The 25,888-nt window shown below is 36.5% G+C and overlaps 2 protein-coding genes across 6 annotated transcripts in view; both read left to right on the top strand.

Annotated features, from left to right (window-relative positions):
• Positions 1-19,337, top strand: part of LOC124543002 (discoidin domain-containing receptor 2-like) — a 66,489-nt gene extending 47,152 nt beyond the window's left edge. For 4 of the 5 annotated variants that reach the window (XM_047120985.1, XM_047120987.1, XM_047120986.1 and 1 more), the window contains 12 exons: positions 3,863-4,094; positions 5,437-5,584; positions 9,609-9,904; positions 10,682-10,889; positions 11,291-11,746; positions 12,356-12,537; positions 13,744-13,866; positions 14,625-14,743; positions 16,036-16,154; positions 16,919-17,057; positions 17,623-17,869; positions 19,031-19,337. In XM_047120985.1, coding sequence (XP_046976941.1) covers positions 3,863-4,094; positions 5,437-5,584; positions 9,609-9,904; positions 10,682-10,889; positions 11,291-11,746; positions 12,356-12,537; positions 13,744-13,866; positions 14,625-14,743; positions 16,036-16,154; positions 16,919-17,057; positions 17,623-17,869; positions 19,031-19,222 — 2,461 coding nt within the window. In that variant the 3' untranslated portion in view covers positions 19,223-19,337. The remainder of the gene's footprint in view (positions 1-3,862; positions 4,095-5,436; positions 5,585-9,608; positions 9,905-10,681; positions 10,890-11,290; positions 11,747-12,355; positions 12,538-13,743; positions 13,867-14,624; positions 14,744-16,035; positions 16,155-16,918; positions 17,058-17,622; positions 17,870-19,030) is intronic. The other variant, XM_047120988.1, reaches the window with a different exon arrangement.
• A 4,232-nt stretch (positions 19,338-23,569) lies between these two features.
• LOC124543276 lies at positions 23,570-25,654 on the top strand. The gene is made up of 4 exons (XM_047121439.1): positions 23,570-24,075; positions 24,245-24,376; positions 24,468-24,623; positions 25,335-25,654. Exons 1-4 carry the CDS (start codon positions 23,659-23,661, stop codon positions 25,635-25,637), a joined length of 1,008 nt encoding a protein of 335 aa, XP_046977395.1. The 5' UTR covers positions 23,570-23,658; the 3' UTR covers positions 25,638-25,654.
• Positions 25,655-25,888: the final 234 nt, after the last annotated feature.

Below are 25,888 nucleotides of genomic sequence, written 5' to 3'. Positions count from 1 at the left end.
AAAAAATGACATATTGTATATTTACTTCATTGGTAAGTTAAAGCTATGTGCGACGCAAGAACCACCATACATTCTACCGCCAAACAGATACAGATACTTACTCCACCTCAAAATACGAGCTGAATAATAAACAAACGAAAACTCTGTGGTCCTTGCCCGGATTTGAATACGAGCAACAGTAATATCGTTTTAGATATTTCTTAATCGCGAGGGACCTCATTGTCTACACGCAGACGAAATTAAATCAAACGAAAGCGAAACGCTGCGAGCACAGAAACTCTTATTAAATAGTATTTGTTTGTATATTAGCGCTAGCGGAACAACGGAAAATATCTAGTAAAAATAATTTAAGAGAAATCTTATTGAAAGCAATTGTTTTATATCCCTCGCTACACTAGAATTCAATCCAATCTGCGCCAAAGGTAAATAGAAATAAAGCAATTTACTGACGGGATAAAACTATATTCTATTATATAAAATACTTTATAGTTCTTTGCAGTCGATACATGATATAATGTACTTAATTAAAAAAATACGTCTTGAGTTCCCTTTGAAGTCGACTTGTTTAATAATTGCATTTCGAGCATCGTCGGAAACAACCGGAGACGAATTGACGATTTCGAAAGTAAATTAAAAATGGCCAACAAACGAAGCATTAATCTAAATATTCATATTACAAAGGAACTACTCGTTCCATGGATATTTTTTTTGTATGCATTCACAGTAGTTGTAGTTGCGAATTATTTGCAACAAAGAAAAATATTACGAACAGTTCGGCTTGTTATTTTTTTATTTTCGGTTTCTATACAAATATACATGATCCTTTAAATCCGTGTTCATCCTAAAATTTGTTGATTAGTTAAAGGTTCAAATACTCTATGCATGTTCGGCTGTGGCGCTATTGATAATTATCTTCTTATATTACATATTGCTGAAATTTAAACCACCGTGCTGCTTCAGGTCGAATTGGTGGATATTCTTATATATATGTGTACATATGTTCCATCCGCAGCACCATATGACTTACAGTTTTGTAGTACATCAAAATTTAAGAAAAAAATTGCTATTTTTATATATGGAATAGTTTTTTATTCACATTTACAATTCTAACGACTGCTAGGTATATACTTAATGGTAGCTGTGGACAAAGGAGAGTATTTCAAATACAATAATGTACCCGAGGTCACCCGTGCGTGCACATTAAAAACCCTCGCTGTCTATAGTCATATTATAATAAAAAAATATATATAAAAGTTCCTTCCGTGTAACAAGCGTGCGTGCCTAACCCACCGTCACACGTTAATGACGTCGCATGTCTTAACAACTTGTGGTATTCTTAACCCAAATGTACTGACATATTTCCACCAGTGTGAAAACCACTGTTACATAGCACGATTGAAAGTTTATTACCAGCGATGTGATCAATATTTGCTACGTTTTCTTGAACTTCTTGGGATACGTACTCTGTTACCGTAAAGCGATTCCGGCGCTTAAGGAATCGCTTCTGTCACATGTAATATTACCAATATCATCACAGAAATGAAGCCCTCCCGCTGCATCCGTTCGCGACTCCATAACTCAATAACGACCAATTTTATACGATTTTCAAAAATGCGCGGAGAAATTTTAAAATTCATTAAATTTTGTGTAAATTGTCCAAATATGACGATGATTGTTAAAGTTGTTTTTGTTCTCCCAACATGAAGTTAGCACTCGTTTTGTCTGTCTATCGAGCCCTTTGACTGTGAAATTCACACAGGGAAGCAAAGTTATAAATCCTTTTTAAACAAAACGCTTTGACACCGTCCATAATGCCTCGCGTCGGGGCTCAACTTGATATGGTTAAATTCGTTACTTCACGTTGATATCAAATAGCTGCTGGAATCCGTACTAGTGATAATGGACTTTTGCTGTTATATTAACAAAAACAAAGAGTTCTTGAGCTGCTGGAAAAATTTAATTCCTTTGATAACGCTGTAGCCAGTTCTTTTAGTTCTTACTCGTTGTCGCCCGACATCAGTTGCAATGCAGCTTTGGTATAAGTAATATTATGTATGCACACGTTTTTGTTTTTGTTGTTTTAGGTAATGTTTCGTAACAACAAAATACGATATAGTTTGTTTTCCATTTCTTAAGTCTGTGTTTCATCTGCGTCCAGACCAAATGTCACGAAGATCAATTTTCCTGTTGCCTGACCAATATTCCTAGACTGTTGATGTGCGAATTATTGCGGCGCCATTGCCACTGGTCTGGAGCGTTAATTATTCACTTAGTTAACTTTGTAACTTATACAAACAGAGGTATAATGAGTAAATCACTTTATCATTATTTAAGCCCAAATTAGTCACCGTTTAGTTCAGAAAGATGAAGTGCAGGATTTGATTAGAAAATTTGAACTATTTGCAATAGTTTTGGACTATAAGTTTTAAATCATTGACATACCCAACTGGAATAACGGTTATATGGAGTGTAGCGCTTTCTTCTCTTTGCAGTATCTCATAAGCGTAAATATTCACGTCTAAAAGCCTTGGTAAACTTAAAACGACACAATAATCGATCAGGATAAGTGAGCAACCGAGATTTCTAACAACACAGCTAGAATTATCTGTGTCAGTCCGCCATTCAGAAACAGATATTAAAAACGTCTACTGAATTTTAAACCCGCTAATACAAAAGTGCTCGCTGAGTAGACCACGCTGCCTTTTCCACGGGGCGGTTCGTGTATGAAAACGTTACTTAAAGCATCATATGTATGTGTTTCGAAAATGTATATAAATATAATATGTCTATGTATATAAGCTTTTGTATTGCACGATATGGACGGCCAACATCGTATATATATGTAATAAATTTGGTTAGGTAACGTTGGTAGTCTTTATAAAAATTGGCTCTTTATATTATAAATTAAATTCTCCGTTTCAAATTTTCTCAGCTTAAAAAAAACAGTATTGTTTAAATTTCATTTGTTAGCCGATATCGGCTTTTTTATCTATTTCATTTGTGTTTGATTATATAAAATATCTTGTTTGTTGTATTGTCAGAGGTACTCGTGCGTAGACGAACTCGTGTTTTAAAATTCAATAAAAATTTGACGCGTACCTTTCGACTTTTAAGATAAAACTATCGCAGTATCATCCAGCAGCGTTCTCTTATCTTATTCGTCAAAACTAATTGTAATAATATCTATAAATATTTTGAGTAATAACCTAGATCTCAGCATAATATTTCACTTTGACTAAACATCCTAAAGTTGAAATACAGAGCTATGTCTCTTGGACCATTAGAAATATTTGTCAAATGCAAATACCGTTGCAGAAACTAACTCCGCCGGCCATGGCTGGCCGGTATCTATCAAAGCTCTTTGGAATAGTTTGAACTATGTATGTACTCGTATTACTCCGCTCGTGTGTGAGTTAGTGAAATACCGAAATACTTTAGTAAAAACTCAGAGCGCTACCTGATATTACGAATGCGTTACGAAAGGCGACACCTACAATAAACATAGTACAATTAAATTTATAAACATTGCAGTAATCGAATTTCCTTTCTTGTTTTCATTGAGGTATTTATTGCTGAAGAATCTTAAGAAATTGGTGCCTATTAGGAGGACATTTTCTTTTATAAACGTGGCCTACCAAATATAATACTACTGAGAAGAAAATTATAAATAAATGGCTGCTACATCTTTCCTCCACCAGCGAGCGTCTCCGAGCAATAATGACTTTTTCTGAAGCGACTAGGACGTCAGTTTTATTTTAATTTTATTTAAATAATATACTACCATAATACCCTTACAAAGGAAGTATTTTAAGACAAAAGAAATACAACACTTTATAAAAAAAAATTGTTTTATTTTCCACAGATTAAATCAAGAAATAAAGGGCGGCGCGTGGTGTCCCAAGTCTCAAATCACGACTGAATCAACCGAATGGCTGGAGGTGGACCTTCACTCCGTTCACGTGATCACAGGGGCCGGTACACAGGGCAGGTTCGGCAACGGCCAGGGCGCGGAGTACGCGGAGGCATACGTGCTGGAGTACTGGCGACCGAAGCTCGGCAAGTGGGTGCGGTACCGCGCTGCTGATGGCCAAGAGGTAAAGCAACGTAAACGAACTCACTCCGCCAGTTCACAGCGACAAAAACCTTCTCGTTTACTGCACGTTTTTAATGAGACTTAATTCTTTCGAAAGTTTCGAGAACACGAAATCATTGGACCAAACATAACACCCATAGTTATTATATTTTACGTTATCAACTAATGAACTAAATAACTTTTGAATGTCGCATGAAATTGTTCTTAATGCACGTTTCCAAAACGTCAAAGTAACTGCGAAGGTTCATACGGATATAATCATCATTCGAGTGTGTATAATCGTATGTAATATAAGAGTTGAAGATAGTACTTGTTATATCTCGGCTAGTTTGTACCTCAAACATGGAATGAACAATAGGAGGATTAAAAACAAGAGGAACTTTGCTCCTCGCTTTATGGGCACGAAAATCGATAAATGCAAAGATAGATAATGAAGCATTACTTTATGTAAAAATTTTAATAAAACGCCTTTTAATATGCGTCATATACGTCTCTGATTGGCTGGAGGAGAGCCGAGATGGCCCAGTGGTTAGAGCGAGTACGTCTTAACCGATGATTGCTGGTTCAAACCCAGGCAAGCACCACTGTATATATGTGCTTAATTTATGTTTATCGTAAGTATCTCGTGCTCGGCGGTGAAAGAACACATCGTGAGGAAACCTGCATGTGTCTAATTTCATCGAAATTCTGCCACATGTGCATTCCACCAACCCGCATTGGAACAGCGTATGTTCCAAACCCTCTCTTTAATGGAAGAGGAGGCTTTATCCCAGCAGTGTGAAATTTACAGGCTGTTACTTTACTTTTTTCGAAACCTTTGAAATAGTTCCTAGGTATTATTAGCGAATTAGAAAATGGTTCACCCGACGTTAAATGGTAATTATTGCCTTTCGATATTGATGTGCATGTGGTATCACAGATTTATTCACCCTTCAAACAGCAAAGATACGAAGTAATCACTGTTTCTTTATCTTACAATTGAACCACCAATTGGAAAAAGAGAATAAATCCAAAAAATAGGAACAACGACAATAAATAAAAAATCTTCATAACTTTTTGCTTTCAACTTATAAACTTATAGGACATCAATGATTATTAAGAAAATATCAAACCTGATTTATTCACCGACAGACTTGCAGACATACAGACTGCCTTAAATGTATAATATTTAGCCCTACGTCTACAGAATGTAAGAGTGTATAAAAGTAAATATGTCGAAAAGTGGCGTTTATTCCCTTCTTCCAATTGGTGGTTCAATTATTCTTGGTATATATAATGACTGGGTGGATCTATCTTGATAGTTGTGCACAAAACCCTATCACCAATTAACTTATTTTATATAGATACTGTCCGGCAACACGAATACTTACCTGGAGAAGAAGAACCACCTCGAGCCACCGATATGGGCGTCGAAGATCCGCTTCATACCCTACAGCTCTCACCGGCGCACCGTTTGCATGAGAGTCGAGCTCTACGGCTGCTACTGGAGCGGTAAGAGCTACATTTAGAATCGATCAATGTATATTAATTATTAAGAAAGAGATTTTTCCCACTTTTGAGATTAATCATTGCCTTCAGAAGAAGATAAGGCGTAACAGACATATTTCTGTGTACATAAAATCGTCATTTAAAGGCGACACTTCGGATTATTTATAACAGATTTATATTTAAATAGGTTTTTTAATTGCGATATGAGCGAATAATGATGGTCTTCCTAATTTCGACTACGATGTCAATCCCAATTGCGCAGCACATTTTCTGCACAAGTGTTAATTTGCTAGTGTACTCACAAAGAATGCCGACATAGGATCAAAGACTTTACGCTTTATTGTCCTGACCTGAGATTTGAAGCTAGTACGCTGATTATCCGAATTCATTGTGACTGGGGTCAATACGGATAATCGGACATAGACTGATTTTATTATCAAGGAAAACGAACTGTCACACATAGAATAAACTTTAGTAAGTTTAATAAACACAGTTGTACAGTAACGCTCACTCGAAAGTATCGATCAGAGTAAGCTGCAACCCCATCAGGTCATAAAAAATATGCAAAGCATAAATACTTGGTTTTAGTAATATATATTACGCTTAGGACCGATTCGGATAATTGACGATTCGCTTAAACGACGTTCGGATAATCGGCGATCTACTATAGCTCGGAATGTAACCTTACATATTAGTCGCCATACTTACGAGACTGTAAAATAAAACATGGTACATAATGTAGCCATATTAAAACACAATATAGCATAAATGTTAAGTAAGTTCAATGAAACGCCGTAATATTAGCCCCATAACACAATACACCTTTTAAAAAGTATAATAATTGCATTTTCAAGGAATGAATGAATGATTTTCACATTCAACGATTATTTCCAATACTGTGCGCGACTAAAAACGAGTAAAAACCATTCTTTTAACGATAACTCTTTGGATAAGACCTAGGGTTGCTAGACTTTGAGTTTATTATAATACAAAACTTAACAACATTCTTATATTTGAGTTATTATTCTCGAATGATTATGGATTGCTTTTTAACGTGACGTATGTTATTTGAGATACCTTTTTATTAATCAAATACGTTTAGTATCTCACCAGTAATTAACTTCATATTAGGCATTACCTTCTTGATCGAAACATTGTACCGAATATTGAATATTGATTCGTTTCATATTTAAAATGTATTTATTAAGGCACCGTTACTAAAAGAATGATTATGACAGTGTACGGCACTCATAGCCCTGACGAAATGTCAACAAAGGCTGAATTCGCTGTGCATATCTTTCATCAATAGACACACATAGAATAATTGTTCGTATGGTAATTCTCGGTAATACCCGGAGCCTATCGCGTTCAACATCGCATGCAGCGTACAGCGAATGCAGAAAATTGTTCGGCTAATCATACGTCTGCTTCTTGAGAAATTTTCGTGCTTTTTTTTTTCATTCATGCACTGAAATCGTTCTTAACAATTCCACGCGGCCCTCGCTGAAACGTCACGAACTAACGATAATAACGTTCGCCGCGATCGTTATCAGACGTTTCGTTTTCGAAGAACATGTTATTTTAATTTGTTACCATTTTTTTTCTGGGTCATTATGAAGTCAAAATTTAACAAATGGTACCTTTTATCATAAGTATTTTATAATCGTTTTGATATAAATGATAATCAACGTTTTAAAATTTTATGCTACAAAATATACAATGATTAATAATAACGAAAAATGTTCGAATAAAAATGTTACAACTTTTTCTTGAGGTTTCGTATGAAAATTAAGTGTAAACTGTTTTTAGTAGGTACCATACTGTTATCGCGTCACCATCTGAAAACCAACATAGAAACAACGCGATATCGTAATTTTTTTTATTAATACTAAATTGTTAACATAAAATTTTAAAAACATATAAATATATTTATAATTAACCCGTATGTAAAAATATAATACAGTTCGATGACATTTATTAATCGTTTCTAATTCATGCTTGTTTTTTTCTGATTGGGTTGTTCGAAATTGATATAAACTTGTTTATAAGTAAGATTAGATAGTACATACATATATATCTATATCAGGTGCTGATATATATTTTTTAAATGAACATATTCTTCTAAACTCACAATTTAATTCCTACAATTCGTTACCAATCAAATTGAAAAAATCAAATCAAAACAAATCGTTTGTCCTAATTGTTTATTTAGTTATATAGACTATAATGTCTCGTAAAAATCTATTTCCAAATTAAGGTATCTTTTAATTTGAAATTAAAGAATTGATGCTTCATTCAATTGTTATGTTACACATGACTCCAAGAGCTGAGATGGCCCAGTGGTAAGAACGCGTGCATCTTAAAACGCGTGCGTTCAAACCCAGTCAAGCGCCACTATATAAATGTGCTTAATTGTATTATAATTCATCTCGTGCTCGGCGGTGAAGGAAAACATCGTGAGGAAACCTGCATGTGTCTAATTTCATCGAAATTCTGCCACATGTGCATTCCACCAACCCGATTTGGAACAGCGTGGTGGAATATGTTCAAAACCTTCTCCTCAAAAGGAGAGGAGGCCTTACCCCAGCAGTGGGAAATTTACAGGCTGTTTACTTTACTTTTTTTTTACATGACTCCAGATAACGACGGCTTGCTAATGTTAGTCAGTATCATGAAATCCTCTTGATCCAGCACCTCTATCTTGAATAGTTGTCGCTGTTCATATATTCAATTGAACTCAAACAATATACTTTTTGATAAAGATCCCATAAAGGAAAACTTATATCATTTTTATTTACTTAAATTGCGTTGTTCTATGCTTTTTTAATAATATGTTACAGAGAATGTATCATGTATCTCATAATGTATCATTGATATTAGTAGTATACTTAGTGAAACTAGAGTTATTTTTTTCGAAATAGACTGTAAATATATGAAATACAGAAAACATTAATTTTCTAATGTATTAACATAGCGTGGGAGCTTTTTGATTGAAAAATAAATAATAACTTAAGATAGATAGATTAGCCTGAGTTGTAATGTTTTCTAATACTTATATTATAATTTAAATAGCTGACGTGTCACGCAAAACCGCACGAGTTAACCCTTAGCATTCAACATTATCCAACTGGTGAGAAATAACTACCATTGTTATCATAATATTCACATAAAACATCACGTTAGTATAAATCAGGCGCTCGTTGAGCACGCAGGACTTGTGTGCTGGCGTCGTGTGTGCGAAGTACTTTTTATAATGTCGCAAAATAAATACAAACTTAAGTTTTAAGTAATAAGTCTGGATTGAACAATACATACGAGTATATTATATTAGGGTGACTAATTTTCCTCAGATTTTGGTTTTTAAAATAAATAGTCACACTCAATTCCCTACATAATATGACAACAAACTTGATGTGATCATCATGTTTATTTACGACTAAAGAAATTATCTCGTCACGTTACGTCACAGCAATTCATAATTAAAGAAAACCAATAAAATAATATATAATGATAACATATTATTACTATTATAAGAAAAGTCACAAAGTATACAGAATAGCCATCACCACACACAAGGGACTAAAGAGCATAAGAGAAGGTTATGCCTTTGACAGATAGGGCCGACACGTGGTCAATTCTAAATCGCGAGAATAGGCGGTTCTCTCCCAAAACCCAGCACACTGTAAAGAATCCAGCCAGATAACGTTACAATGCACCAAACAGTCAATTACCTAGCATTATTCCGGTCTATATATTGGAAAAGAGTAACTAATGATTAATTGCTGGTTCTTCTCGGTACAATCTACATTCTAAACCGGGGGCAAATTCAGTTGATATAGTTTTCAAAAATGCTTATTCAAAAGTGCTCGTAGGAAACGAATAGAATAAATTATATTTTGATTTAATAATTCAATGTTGTTTACACCTATAAAGATGAATGAAACCCATATTAAATATTATTTTTAAGCGTTTAGTGATAAGTCGATGGTGTAACTTTTACAATAAATGATATTATTTTCTTTCACAGTTGGCATCGTTTCGTATTCGATGCCGAAAGGCGACAAGAGGAGCAATGGCGTCGAGCTGACGGACATGATATATGATGGGCAGTGGGGGGACGAGTTGCGAGGCGGTCTGGGGCAGCTCGTCGACGGGCAGTTCGGCGGCGACGAGATACGGGAGGCGGCCAAGACCTCCGCCTGGGTGGGTTGGCGTAACGACTCGAGGCCCAATCCGCCGGTCGTCATCTTCGAATTCGATAAAGTGAGGGAGTTCAGCGCGGTGCACTTGTACTGCAACAATAAGTTCATGAGGGATGTGCAGGTTAGTTTGGTGATGTCTTATATTCGTAATGTTATTAAAATATTGACAACTTTGTGGTAGGCCTTTGTGCAAGCCCGTCTGGGTAGGTACCACCCATTCATCAGTTATTCTACCGCCAAATAACAGTACTCAGCATTGTTGTGTTCCGGTTTGAAGGGTCAGTGAGCCAGTGTAACTAGTGTAACAGTGTCACTACAGGCACAAGGGACATAACATCTTACTTCCCAAGGTTGGTGGCACATTGACGATGTAAGGAATAGTTAATATTTCTTACAACGTCATTGTCTATGGGTGATGGTGACCACTTACCATCAGGTGGCCCATGTGCTCGTCCGCCAACCTATACCATAAAAAAAAACTACTGTTTTATCCGTCTAACTGTGAGCGAATCAAGCATACTTCAAAGTTATATGTTTAACCTCTTATATGTTTTTTTTTCCTTCAAAAAGTCACCAAATAAAAATCTTGTATAGATTTGTTATAAAATCATAACTTATCGAATGTGTACATGAAAAATTGTAAAAAAAATGTTACTGGGTATTTATTAAAGCAATTGGATCACAAGTGTGATTTTTACAATTTTTGGTTGTTTGTCTGTTTATCAGTTCATTCGTTACCGTTAATCTCGCAATATATCATATTGGCGTTTTATATGTTAACATAGTTTTATTAAAATCGGGATGATATAATACTCACACTTAACAATAAATAAATGGAATGAAATAACACTTTTAGCGATATAACTCTTCCGTAATTCCAAGTGAACTTTGTCGCCAGGTGTTCTCCGAGGCGATCATATCGTTTTCCATCGGAGGCCGGCACTTCCAAGACGAGCCGATCCGGTACACGACGAATGAGGACAATATCTTCGAGAGTTCCCGTAACGTCAGCATCAAGCTGCACCACCGCATCGGGAAGTGGGTGCGGATTGAACTGCATTTCTCGGCGCGGTGGATACTCATCAGCGAGGTGCTTTTCGACTCTGGTGAGTGAATCAGTCATATATTAATGACACTTGGTGAAACATCTCGTCAGCTATCTCTCATATCATAGGGCTAGAGCTCCTTCTCTCTTTAGTGGCAGAATTTCATTGATGAGATGCAGATTTCCTCACGTTTGTCTTTTCAGCCAAAAACGAGATGAATTACAAACATAATATATTAACCGCACCAAAATTCAAAGGTTTGTCTGGGTTTGACCCCGCAATCATCGGCTAGAAAGCTTCGATTTTGAATGAACTTTTTAAATTTAATAGCTTTATCGTTCATTCATCATTCATTTTCATTCGATACAGCTTAAATACTAAAATTGTGCCGCTTCATAAATATGAGTTAGTATTTGACTTGTGTTTATTGAATTTTCAATAATACCTGTCATTGTTAACAGATGTCGCTCAAGGCAACTACACGCCAGAGATCTTAAAGCCGACCGGTACTAAGGACAAAGCGAAAGCGCCTCCCACAAAGGACTTGCCGATATCCACCGCGCACCAAGAAGACCCGCTTTACATGGCGATCGTCGTAGGAGTCTTGACCGCGCTCGTGATACTCCTGGCCGTCGCAGTATTCCTCATCATTCACAGACACAGACATAGGAAATGCTTCGCGTCACCACTGGCTAAAACTACGATAGCGCAAAAGAGGACGGTCGCAGACAATTATAACCCTTGCGGTACATCCATGTTGCCCGACAATAAGATGATAATCGACTGCCCGCTGGACGTCAAGTCCGACGAGTACCAGGAGCCGTATCAGGCCCTCAAGTGCGCTCCGTACTTCAGCTACAGTACGGTCTTGCTCGAGATGAAGGATTTCGTTAAGGACTCCAATACAGCTCTGTCAGGTAACAGTTGTTACAGTATTTTCTTATTTTACTTTGACGGAATTAGTAAGATGACCGCACTGTGAAGGCTATCCTTTATCTCAATGAGATTTCGGTGTGATGTGGAGTGACTTAAAACACTTCGCTCCTGCACCCAAAATAAAGAATTACTTTTGGGTGGTGGATACAGGCTGTCAGGCCAAGCAGACTGCAGAAAATAATAAACTTATCCTAGAAATTAATCATCAATAGAATGTCATCAATCAAAAATAGAATGATCAAAATATACTTTATTCAAGTAGGCTTCCACAAGCACTTTTGAATCGTCATTTAACAACTATTTCAAGTTAAGCTACCACTGGTTCGGAACATAGATTCTACCCTACTATATAAGTTAAATATAATTATACAAATATGTAATATATCCTGCCTGGAAGTCAACAATTATTAAGTTCACGCTTGTTTATCGTCTGTATAATTTTGTATTGAATAATTTTCCTAATTTACGAATCTATTTTTTCCAAATGATTTGAATTTATGAAACGACAAAGCTAAAAATGTTTAATTTTAATTGTCTGCGAGACAAAACATTATTATAATATTTAACGCGATCCATTATGCCCACAACAGATAGCTCCAACTACGACTACGCTGTGCCGGAACTGAGTTCGGCCCCGCTCCTCACAAAGCGGAGGTTGGCAGACAGTCTGTCCGACCGCGCCACCGACCTCGTCAGCGACCATATGGAGACTCTAGACCTCGACACCAGGCGCTCAGCGGCCGGCTCGATACGTTCTAAGCACAGCACTAGGGTGAGTTGACACTATCTCTACTTCCATAGACGTAATAAGTAATTGCTTGTTGTAGACCATTTGTTTATTTATTTATTTATTTATTACATAGGTCGCTAACAGAGCATACATTCTTACAATTGTACATGCTAATAAACAAAAGAAGATCTAGACTAAATGATGCCCTAATTATAAGCAACACTGAATTCTAATAAGACAACAACATAATACCTAGTACTAATAGTTTAGTGAGCAAAAATTTTTTTTTTTTTTTAAATAAAAGTTAGTATTTGTACTCAAACAAAAATATAAGAATGTGTTTTTTAGTTATTACTATAATTAATTAACCATTTATAGAAGAATGAAGAAATTTAAGTTTTATGGTTTTCTTAAATTTATAAAGAGAATCAGAAAAAATATCAATATCATTGCTTGAGCATAATGTTTTGTGAGATCGTATCATTCTATTAAGTGGCGCATTTTGACCGAGGTTGGTTTTACAAAATGCAACAAAATGCATAATACAAAATTAGGTTATTTACACGAAAATATTTAAAAGTATGTAGGATGTGTTTATTTTATGTCAATGAACCGTCATTTCTGATTAAATGTTTACACGAGACGCTGTGTTTCAATCTTCACCTCGAAATTAGCAAAACACATTAAAGTAACTAGTAACGCCCTCTGTATCTGCACATCGACGTAGAAATATTATAGTGTCTCTTAGTTTAATTGTTATTCTCATATCTATAAAATAATGAACAATATTAATTTGTTTTAGTACTGTCATTCTTGAGCCGAGATGGCCCAGTGGTTAGAACGCGTGCATCTTAACCGATGATTGCGGGTACAAAACCCAAGCAAGCACCGCTGATTCATGTGCTTAATTTGTCTTTATAATTCATCTCGTGCTCAGCGGTGAAGGCAAACATCGTGAGGAAACCTGCATGTGACAAATTTCATAGAAATTCTGCCACATGTGTATTCCGCCAACCCGCACTGGAACAGCGTGGTGGAATATGTTCCAAACCTTCTCCTCAAAGGGAGAGGAGGCCTTTAGCCCAGCAGTGGGAATTTACAGGCTGTTGTTGCGTACTGTCATTCTTCCCCCTAAAAAATAAATCATGAATTACAACTCGAATTACATACAAACTACATAGTAACCTAATACTATAATATAATAAATGTATTATCTAAATATTACAACGTATTAAACTCCCTCTCCAGTCTCCCAGTCAACAAGAGGTACTGATAGATCTCAAGCGTCGCTTGGACAACACCAACGTCATTGAGTTCCCGAGACACCGACTCCGCATGATCTCCAAGCTGGCTGAGGGTGCATTCGGCACTGTGAGTAACCGGACATATATTATATAAAAAAACATCCAGTTTGTACAGGAAATTGACCATAAGGGGTCAAAAATAGACTGATTGGTTGACAGGAAAATATCAAATATGATTTATCAGTGAATTTTTCATAATAAAAAAATACCACAAAACACAATGGCACACATACTTGGTATTTTCATTTCGATTTTATAAATATCAGTATTCACCTATAGTGATTTAGTTTCAATTGTAGTTAGGACATTACCCATTCGACAGTACAAGCACTGTCCGGAATTTCTGTGTCCTGTGCCAGTTTTGAGTAAAGTATCATATAAACAACATTTTACCGTATTCGAAACAACTTGAAATCATGCATAGATTTGATGCTTAAACGATATACTTGAAATCACCAATACGACAATAGTAGGCATCCATGTTATATAAAGCAACCTACTCTTTTAGATACAATGTCATGTATCATCTTAGACCTGAGATGTCCCAGTGGTTAGAACGCGTGTATCTTAACCGATGATTGCGGGTTCAAACCCAGGCAAGCACGGCTGATTCATGTACTTAATTTGCGTTAATAATTCTCTCGTGCTCGGCGGTAAAGGAAAACATCGTGAGGAAACCTACATTTGTCGAATTACAGAAATTCTGCCACATGTGTGGTGTTCCACCAAGTCGCATTGGAACAGCGTGGTCGATTTAGGATACCTTTGATTGGTGGGAAGCTGTTCTTATTGTTGTAATGTTTTTAACTCGCCATGCTCGTTCAGGTATACGTAGCGGAAGCAGACGGCGTGCCGGAGTACAACGGTACCATCACCTCGGAGAAGCGGCTGGTGGCGGTCAAGTTCCTCTGCCACGACGCTTCCGCGAAGGAGAGGTATATCATGTATGCGCTTCTTTTTATTATATTTTATTGTCTTTAGCTTTGTACATTACATTTTTATTTTATCTTAACAGGCAAGGCAGTTTGACGTAAATTAGTTAATACTGAGTACAAAACTTAATTTGTTAAGAAATATAATTTGTTTGTATATTCACAATCTTTTAACGGTTATCTAGTTTTACAGATTGCTTTGTTTGTTTATTGCCTAGTTTATATAGATGTAAATTATAACATAAAATCATGATTTAATCCATTCAAATAAAAACTAAGTGCAAAGAACACGTAAAGCATTTGGTTGGATGACTGAGTATAAAAAAAAAATATTCCTAGAGGCTTTTACAAGAATGCCGATGAAACTAAGAAAAACCGGCAAGAAACTCAGTAGTTACTATTTGTCAACATTTAAAAATACAAAGTCATGTTAGTTAAATACAATTATAGTATGACACAAATTAGATGTAGCATTGGAAGATGCAATGAAATGAATATAAAACCGATTACTGCCGATTTACACAACCAATAGAAACAGCTCCCTATCGCACCATTCGACGCTATTCGTCACTATAGATTCACGCGTCAGTTCAACCCGAGAAAACAATTGCATGTAAATCGACGTGCCAAATTGACGAATATATTAGGTCATATGATATTACAAGTTAATACGTTTGTGTAAAGATCATATTCATATGAGAAATAAATATTGATAATTTGGGCTAGCGTACTTCATTCGGATGTGATCGGTTTTACGAATTTTTCCGATGCTACATCTAAGTTGTGTCGTACTATACATATGTATATAACACATACATCCTGTCTGAATGTCAATAAGTTTTAGCTCTACGCTTATTTATCGTCTGTGTTACGCACATTAGTATCCACTATAATTCGGACTGATTCGGTTAATTTATATGGCAGATGCTTTCCAAGCCCCTTTGGGTATGTCCCCACTCACCATATATTCTACCGCCAAACGGTATTGTTTTGTTCTGGTTTGATGGTGGTAGGTAAAGGTACAAGGGACATACTATCTTAATTTCCGAGGTCGGTCCCCACCGACAATGTCCCCATTAACATGAGGCATGAGATTTTTTTTATAGATATGTATAGACAATGAATACTTAACATCACATAGACAATAGTCAGTACACCTGCCTATGTTACATATAAGTTTTGCAAAATTTGGCTTTTCAAAATCAACTATTATTCAATGTGAAATTATAACGATATTCATCAATTTGTATGTTTCATGGTGTTCATCTAAAGTTATGACTTGTTTAAATAAAAACTTGTTTCAGGGAGGATTTCGAGAGAGATGTGCGCATTCTCGCTGCGCTGTCGTCGCCTCATCTCGCGAGAGTGTTGGGAGCGTGTCGGTCCCCACCGTTGGCCGTCGTCCTGGAGTACTTGGAACTAGGTAACGATATCAGATGACAAATAGTAGACATTTATATTTTCTTATATTTAAACCTAGATGAGGTATAGTTTACAAGTGATAGATAGATAGATAGAATATACTTTATTGTACACCACAAACAATAAACTTTACATGGAACAAAAAAATAATAAATTAAAATGTACAAAAAGGCGGTCTTATCGCTAAGTAGCGATTTCTGCCAGCCAACCTGCTATTGCTTGTTCTATTAATTACAATAAAACTTTTAAGACTTCCTATCCTTTATAAATCCTATAAACGAATTCGTTACCTGTTGGATTAAATAACTACTGCCTAAGAAAGGGAATTTCAACAGGCTGGATTTTTTTAAAAAAGCACACATTGTATTCAAACATATTACATATCCAATGATAAGATTTTTTATGTTAAACTCTGAAGTATAAAGATGTGACAGCTATCACGTGTAGTCAGATTTAAACAAAGCAATCAGAATCAAACAAAAAAACGGCTCGAGCACAGTATTGAGCACAATACGTGTTCGATCTTGCATTAAAAAAAATATTCAATAATAATCCGGGAATTCACTGTATTTGTGAAATATTCTCAACGTTATAAATACAATACATACAGCAACGGTACAATAAATGACAGTACCGAAGAATATAGTTATTATTGCGGTTGTGTAGAGTTTATCATATAGTTGACACAGCGTTTGTCTGTGTGTGTTATTGTAGTGGTTGGTTAGTGTATCATATACTTGATGCAATGTTTGTCTGTGTGTGCAGGCGACCTGTGCGCGTTCCTGCGCACGTCTCCGCCCGGCAGCGTGAGCACGGGCACGCTTCTGCACATCACGACGCAAATCTCGGCGGGCATGCACTACCTCGAGTCGCTCAACTTCGTGCACAGAGACCTCGCTACGAGGTACCCTCTATCTGACAACGTTTCTGTGTGTGCGAGTGTAGAAGAATACATTCCATTAAGCATTTTAACAGCGTGGTGGAATTTGTTCCAAACCTTCTCCTCAAAGGGAGAGGAGGCCTTTACACCAGCAGTGGGAAATTTACAGGCTGTTGTTGTAGAATAATAAGACTGAAGCTCTATCAAAGCGAAGAAGAAAATAAGGGTATATACTTGGTGGTAGGGCTTTGTGCGAGCCCGTCTGGGTAGGTACCACCCACTCATCAGTTATTCTACCGCCAAATAACAGTACTCAGTATTGTTGTGTTCCGGTTTGAAGGGTGAGTGAGCCAGTGTAACTACAGGCACAAGGGACATAACATCTTAGTTCCCAAGGTTAGTGGCGCAGTGACGATGTAAGGAATAGTTAATATTTCTCACAGCGTCATTGTCTATGGGTGATGGTGACTTACCATCAGGTGGCCCATATGCTCGTCCGCCAACCTATACCATATAAAAAAATAAATAAAAAAGGGTTATTAATTTGTTACCTTTCGTCGTTTAACTGAATTGTATTGTGTTTTTTCAGGAATTGTCTGATCGGGAAGGGTTATCAAATAAAAATAAGCGACTTCGGCACCGACAACGATGCGTACGCGTGCGACTACTACAAGGTCGACGGTCGGATCCCGCTGCCGCTGCGATGGGCGGCGTGGGAGTCCGTACTTCGGGGGAAGTACACTACCAAGAGTGACGTGTGGGCGTTCGCTGTCACCCTGCACGAGATATTCACCATTTGCAGACGACGCCCATACGAACACCTCACGGAAGCTGAGGTCAGGGGATGCATAATCACTGTCTTGACCTACAAACTATACCCTATACTACTATTGCACCAAACACGTTTCATGTATAGTAGGACACAAATTAGATGTAGCATCGGAAAATGCAATGGAATAAAAATAAAACCGATTACTGTCGATTTGCACAACCAATAGAAATAGTTCCCTATCGCGCAATTCGACACTATTCGTCGCTATAGATTCACGCGTCAGAGAAAGCAAATGTATGTAAATCGACGCGTCAAATTGACGAATATATAAGGTCATATGACATTACAAGTTATTACGTTTGGGCAAAGATCATATTCGGATGAGAAATAAATATTGATAATTTGGGATGGCGTACTCAATTCGGATGTGATCGGTTTTACGAATTTTGCCGATGCGACATCTAAGTTGTGTCGTACTATACTTATCATTCATTCGATTTTAATAACTCATTAATCCTGATCTGTCATCCATCCATCAGCCCATTTCCGTCCACTGCTGGACATAGGCCTCTTCAATTCCACGCCACTGAGATCGTTCTTGGGCTACGCGCATCCAGCTCCTGCCAGCCGTACTGGCAGGAGTATTATTATTACACACATTATATTAGTATTACACACAGACAAACACTGTATCAAGTATATGATAAACTCTACACGACCACAATAATAACTATATTCTTCGGTACTGTCATTTATTGTACCGTTGCTTATATATACAATACTTATAGTACGACACAAATTAGATGTAGCATCGGAAAATGCAATGGAATGAAAATAAAACCGATTACTGCCGATTAACACAACCAATAGAAATAGCTCGCTATCGCGCCATTCGACGCTATTCGTCGCTATTGATTCACGCGTCAGAGAAAGCAAGTGCATGTAAACCGACGCTTCAAATTGACGAATATATAAGGTCATATGATATTACACGTTATTACGTTTGTGCAAAGATCATATTCGCATGAGAAATAAATATTGATAATTTGGGATAGCGTACTCAATTCGGATGTGATCGGTTTTACGAATTTTGCCGATGCGACATCTAAGTTGTGTCTTACTATATGTATTGTATGTATAACATTCAGAATATTTCACAAATACGTTATATTTTATTTGAAATTTATCCTGATCTGTACTGAATCCAAAATGCCTGTTCACCTAGGTGTTGGAGAACCTTTCTCACCTCCAAGCCGACGACGGCCTCTTCGAGTGCATCGACCGCTGCCCCGGTCTGCCGCGAGACATCTACGAGCTGATGTGCGAGTGTTGGAGACGAGACGAACTGGAGAGGCCGACCTTCGCGGAGATACACCTGTTCTTGCAGAGGAAAGGCCTCGGATACGCTACCTCGTGACTGGCGGTCCCCCCGGGGTACCTTTGGACTTAGCCGGCTAGCTGTGGGTGCGGTTGTTACGATTGATTCTCTTACCAACCTGGCTCCACTTATTCCCTCACTATCAAAGTGTAACGCAGATTGAAGTTCTGATCACAAGCACATGTCGAAACCGATGAAACAATAATTGGTCTCCACAAAAGTAACTTTTTAATAACCTTTCCAAAATAACCTGGAGTTATCAACAAGAATGATTATTTTGTAATTGTTGGTAACTTTTTGGTATAAAAAAAGAAATGCCAACTTTGAATTACCGTAAACAAAATGTCTGTTGTATATATTATATACCGCGTGGGAAGCGTCAAGCGTTCGCTTTAATGGTGGGGAAGTGTGGAGTCCCTCTCCCGAGCTGAGATACCGGATTTTGTTTGAATACGTTTATTGTATGTATTGCTTTACTTTATATCGACAGGCTATATATTATAACATCCTATATAAAAAAAAATATATCGTGTTAAATTAAATTATTTAATTATGTTTTAGATAGATATGAATTTAAATTTAATTTGGAAAATTCGCAATCGCTACAATTTTCCATTTATATTTGTCGGTTAAGAGGAAACATCGAATGGTAGAGTAACTGAACACATCTGAATGTTTTGTATCGGATCGAGGGAGATGTATTGTACGATCGTCGCTCGCAATCACGATCGCATTTAAGTATACCACGACACAACTTAGATGTAGCATCGGCAGAATTCGTAAAACCGATCACAAATCGACAGTAATCGGTGTTATTGAATTTGCCGATGCTACATCTTAGTTGTGTCGTACTATACGGAGATATCTTACTTACAAGATTACCGAAAGACTGAAACTGTGTTAGATTACTCTGATCTTTAGTCGGTTTAGACTAAAACTGAAGCCTGCAGATGTGTTTATTGTTTAGAAATGATTTGTTAAAACCGGCATCTTGGCTTACGATGACCTGGAGGTATCCGGGATGATTAGATAAATTTGATCTTGGATTGTTTGTATGTCTAGATAGAGTGACAAATAACAAACAGTACATAACAGTAACTTATTGTCTTAGTGTGAGTGACAGCTGCGTTAGACATACGCCAAACGTCACGATACTTTAATAGTGTGCGTTAAGTGTTGCCACTATTTATTATCTGTCTAGAGATATAAATAATGAAAGAATTTCATATTATATCGAGTATCAGTATTCGTTAGACCCACTTCACTGTCTATTGTTTTGTATGTAACTTCGTGCTTACGTAGCTGTTTTTTTTTATATATAAATTTTCAATTATATTGGAGTATAATTTTAAACTATAGTTTGAAAGTTATAAACATAATTTGTGAGGTGCGGCCGTGGATACTAAGGCCTAAAACTGACCCCAAATGTTTTATATATACATATATATATTGTACACTTTTGCGATAACGCTTATGGACTGAAGATTTTTTATACGAGTATGTTTTGTAAAGTTCAAGTTTCCGTTACAAATATAAAACGATGTACTTAATAATTTTAATGATTCAAATTCAAATTAAAAGCTTTAATCCATCTTAAAATACAACGAAATTTTTAAAACAATAATTTTAAGTATTTTTAGTATTATATAACAATATTTTGTGCCATATATTATTGACATTGTTTACAGCGTGCATTATAGTTATATATTATATCGATAATTTATATAGTTACATTATATAAACGAATATCTATTATTGAGAATTAAAAGCATTCTGAAACGACCGCACCTCGGCTAGTAATTGACTTATATATAAATAGTTCTCTCGCCTTGAGAGTTACCTCGTAAGCTTTTAGATAATTTCGACTGAATATCGTACGATAGACGAACATTTTTGTACTTAATGTGAAAATAAATTGAGTCACTCTCCGGCTTCAGCACGGCCTCCCCTATCGTAGTTCGTACGATGTCAAACGTATATATTTATTATGTTCTATTAATTTCTGACTGAAAATTCCATGTTTCGTTACATTAATGAACGTTGAATTCATACATCACTTATCTCTTTCTGTCAAACGGTGTGCGATAGAGACGTTTATTAATTTAGCGATTATAGTTTCTAGGACGTTTTTAAAGTGACGTTTAGTTAGATGACCTGACAGCTAGATTTAGACTTAACGCTGCAGGATTTAAGAGGCTTCTTAATTATGTTGTTGTTAGTGTAACGGCACGTATTTTTCAATTTATGAGCTTAATAGCTGTCGTAGGTCGTGTCGAGTGTTGCCAATTTGTAAACAGTCGATGAATAGTGTTATCTGTTCGCTTGACGTGTAACATGTATTTAAAGGCTGGAATTTTAAAATTTTAACTCGAGACATATAAAAATATTGGAACATATAGATGACTAAATAAAGTATATACAATACTCACGAATAATCAAAAACAATTTTCGATGAGATACATGTTACACGTTCCACCTCTGCCGCGTAACTCACGAGTGAGCTACGTTTAATAGACAGTAGACAAGGTTACCCACCAATACTGCCCCCCCCCCCTATCGACCATTGACAACTTCGACTTAGAAAGTTACCGACCTAGATAGTAATTTATTTTCATACAACACCTATATTACCTACAATAAAAACAGTGATCTTATATTTGTGTATATGTAAGTTTATATAGTTGCATTTTAAAAGTCGATACAATGAATTATTTAAATAAAAAAAAAGAATTATAAATAAATAGATGTATTATATACACTATAGATATACATATGTCTATTTTCCGTAGTTTGCTGGTTCCGAGTTAGTGTTGACAGTTAACGACAATATATCGATTAGATAGTCTTTTTATTCGATAAATCGTATCGCGATTCGGATAATCGTTAGAATCGATACGATAATCCGATCGCCCTAATAGTGTATCACTAGGTGTTACGTTCCCGTGGACCGAACCGACGGCTTAATGTTAGGAGCCTATATATTTAGCACTTTAATATTAAGTAGTATAAGAGCGTCTTTAGTTTGCAATGTAGACATGTTTGAACTTGTACACAGACGGAACCAATGTAATAGGCTAATGTGTATTCTTATCGAATAAACGCTAAGTTCGCGCTCTCTCATTCTCTGTCCCTGTCGCGCGTATTGATAACCGTTCAGCTGGACAAGGACAGCGAACGAGTTGGGCGATTGAAAGCGTTTAGAAGTAAGACTCAAGAGATCTATGTAATTTTTAAGTATATAGAAAACTATAAGACTTTTCTTTACGAACCTGGCCTTACTTTCTCGTTACTGTCTAGCTTGTAGACAATAGATAGCGTAGTTATACTTGACCCCCCCCCCTTTCCTTCCTTCTCTATAGTGCCGCGTATCTTTAGGTAATTAAATTAGTCACTAATAACAATGTACAATAATAAACACCCTCTCTGCCTTAGTGTGCGACTTTTATCCCTAAAGCGAATATCACGTTAGATGTTTTATGACTTGTAAATACGAATACGGCTAATGTAAAGAAATATTCAGCACTATGGAAATCTTAAATTCCTAACAATGGTCCAAACTTCATTCGCTTTTTTATTTGTACTATACGATTATACAATTTCTATTTAGATAAATAAATAATAATTAGGTCTATAGATATGTCTTACGCTTTAATTTTATTTTATAGTGTAAAACGTGTATTTGATGAAATGCTTAATTTTCATAATCAAAGTTTTATGGAGGTTGATACCAAATGCAGTATTTTTATTTTATACTCTACATCTTTGTACCCAAATAAAAGCAATATTCTAACTTATGCCGTGTTTCTCTTTGTGTACGACCCTTTCTTTTAATATTCAACAGATTGTTGGAAACTGTATGTGTACCAAAGTAATCTCAGTAACTATGTAACCAACTAGCAGCATAAGTTGCTGAGAAGTAATTAAAACATCGGACAACCTGACAAAATTTTCCTATTACTTAATGGGATGAAGAGCCGAAAGTGCCAGCGACGAGGGGTTATCATTACCAAAGTACACACTACAAACTTGTTTGCACTGAGTTTACATGTAATTTGTGATCATAATAATTCAATTCGTGCTCAGACACAATTTGTCACATGGATATTGGCCGACCCGCGTAGAAACAGCGGGGTTAAATTACGTACAACGTTCTCTTCAACACGACAGGAAGCCTTTGCTACTCATATGCTTTTACTTGACTTTGCACCCTTTGTGTTCATAAAACATACGAAATGCAAATGCGTTTATAAAAGCAGGGCCGAGCTAGTTCAAACTATAACACGATATAAATAAATAATCCATTGTTTGCAAAACATATGTAAAAACGTCGGTTACTTTATTTTTTTCGTAGTTCTGGCGTATAAACACTATTCTTCTTATCGACCGGCGTATCAACAACATCCTTCACGAAACAAAACAGCTCAGAGCAAAACTATACCCAAACGTTAACCACACAGCCGCATAAACATTTCAACATGAAACGAGGCGGACTTCTCATAGCACTCTATGTCCTACAAACCGTTTCAGCAGTTAAGGTCAAAGTAATAATGCATTCTGATCAAGAAGACTCGAGAGCAGATGAAGACGAAACGCAAACAGAGTCGTGGGATTCGAGGAAGAAAGTCGAAATAACTATGCTCCCGTTCCTAAAGAAAGCTCACAGGGCAAAGCAGATAGAATTCGAGGAGGAGAAACAAACCGAGAAGCCAAAACAGATGCACCCCAACGAAATGCTGTTTCCGTTAATATATCGACAGAACCATATAAACAGCATGTTCAAATTCGGTGAGAATTGGTACACTTGGTCGAATGAGAAACGAACGGACGGGTCGAAGGCAGTCAGCTATTACATTTGCTACGACGAACCGAAGCACTGCGACGAAATCGGATGGGTAAGAAGTTATTGTATGAAGGAAATAAATATATTTATAAAATAATAATTAAGTTTATACTATTTAGTAAATGGCAAATAGCTTTCAGTCGACGAAATTTTTATTTAGATCGATTTTTATTTAGAGCGTAACTTTGATTTATAACTCTAACATAGAAATAATTGCACAGGAGCGAACGGACACAATACCAAAATGCGCATTCCAAATAGAGGCGCTTACACCCGACGACCGCGCTTGCATCAACGGCTTCGGCGTGGAGTCGCGCGCTAATTCCGCTTGCGACGGCGGAGAACAGATGAAGGTACAATGCTTACTGTTATAATACTAAAATTTGAAATTAATTGACTGTTTGAATATGAATTCCACTTCAAATGATCAAATTTTATCTCAAGGTTAGCGAGATTGTACGCTCGTGCGGGCCGAGGATACGTTCGCTATGGCGCTTCGTGCGAGTAGGACTCCGACCCACCAGTGCAGTTAAACCTGCCGACGTCAATTCACTCGTCTGTGAGGATGAAGACGAATGCTACCTCAGTGTAGAATACAGGGTAAGAACTTTATTTGTAATCTACTAAAATTTATTTTTTAAGACAACTTTTAATTTTTCGTATCCGTATAGATATTAGCATTTACTTTACAATGTTTCATATATGGTGGTATACATTTATTTTCCAATTATCAGAACACTTCTTAACAAGTAATAAAACCGGGGCATTCATTTATACTTGTTAGATCAAATTTTTTTCTACTGTGTCGTACATATTACTGAAATAATGCAATAGAAATACCTACTATCGTAGACTTCACACCATCCCTTGAAAGCCTTCGTGATCTTTATTTGAATCAGCTCTTAAGCATAAATTAAGGCCTAACTTCAGATGTTATTGACGATGTTAAGACAAAATAATTGAAGCCATTATTACATAGTGATAAAAAACTCGCTTACTGCTGTCTGTCCCTATGTATGCTTAAATATTTAAAATTACGCAACGGATTTTGATGTCATTTTTTTTAATAGAGAGATTGATTCGAGAGGAAGGCTTTTGTAAATAATATGACGTAATAAATATAATAGTAAAGAAACATTAACGATTTTAGAAGTTTAATGTGTGTGTAAATAAACAAATTCTGTATCTGTAGTAGGTATATTTAGTATCGATATTATACCCGTGCGAAGCTAGGGCAGGTCAATAGTATTGAAATAATTAAATATCTATCCAACTGGAAAACTATTAAATTAATCGTTATAATTTCATTAGATTCACCACGACAGAATAACATTCTCGCTACACGAACCCAGCCGCGGGCAGACGTTTAAGAGCGCTCTGAAGCGTGACGTCAACGAAGACGATAAGACTGTCACGGAGAGCCACGCGAAATCAGCACACAAGGGGAAAAAAGTGGAAATCGCAAAGAATAAGAAAAACCACATGAGGAACAGGAAAGTAGCCGAAGGAAAGGGTGTGGTGAAGGATCGGGATAACTCAGAATACACGAACCGCAGGCAGGACAAGAATAAGATCAAGATTAGGGAGGATATTTCCGAAGACGTGTCCGAATAAATATACAATTAACACTTTACATTATGTCGTTTGATTCCAATCACTTACATCAGCGGTCGGCAACCTTTTGGTAGGCAAGGGCCACAAGGTGGCAAAATAAAGGATACTCGGGCCGCAGTCTTGATATAAACCTTAGAGGCCCAATATACCTACGCACAATTAGTGTTAATTAGTCATATTCCATAGATAAAAGAAAAAAGCTATTGAAAGTTTTTAAATGATACAGAGTTAAATTCGTACACATAATACTT

This window comes from Vanessa cardui, chromosome Z (assembly GCF_905220365.1).
Source record: "Vanessa cardui chromosome Z, ilVanCard2.1, whole genome shotgun sequence".
Lineage (NCBI taxonomy): Eukaryota > Metazoa > Arthropoda > Insecta > Lepidoptera > Nymphalidae > Vanessa > Vanessa cardui.
The sequence above is the reverse complement of the archived record's forward strand: the minus strand, read 5'-3'. Positions and strand labels throughout refer to the sequence as shown.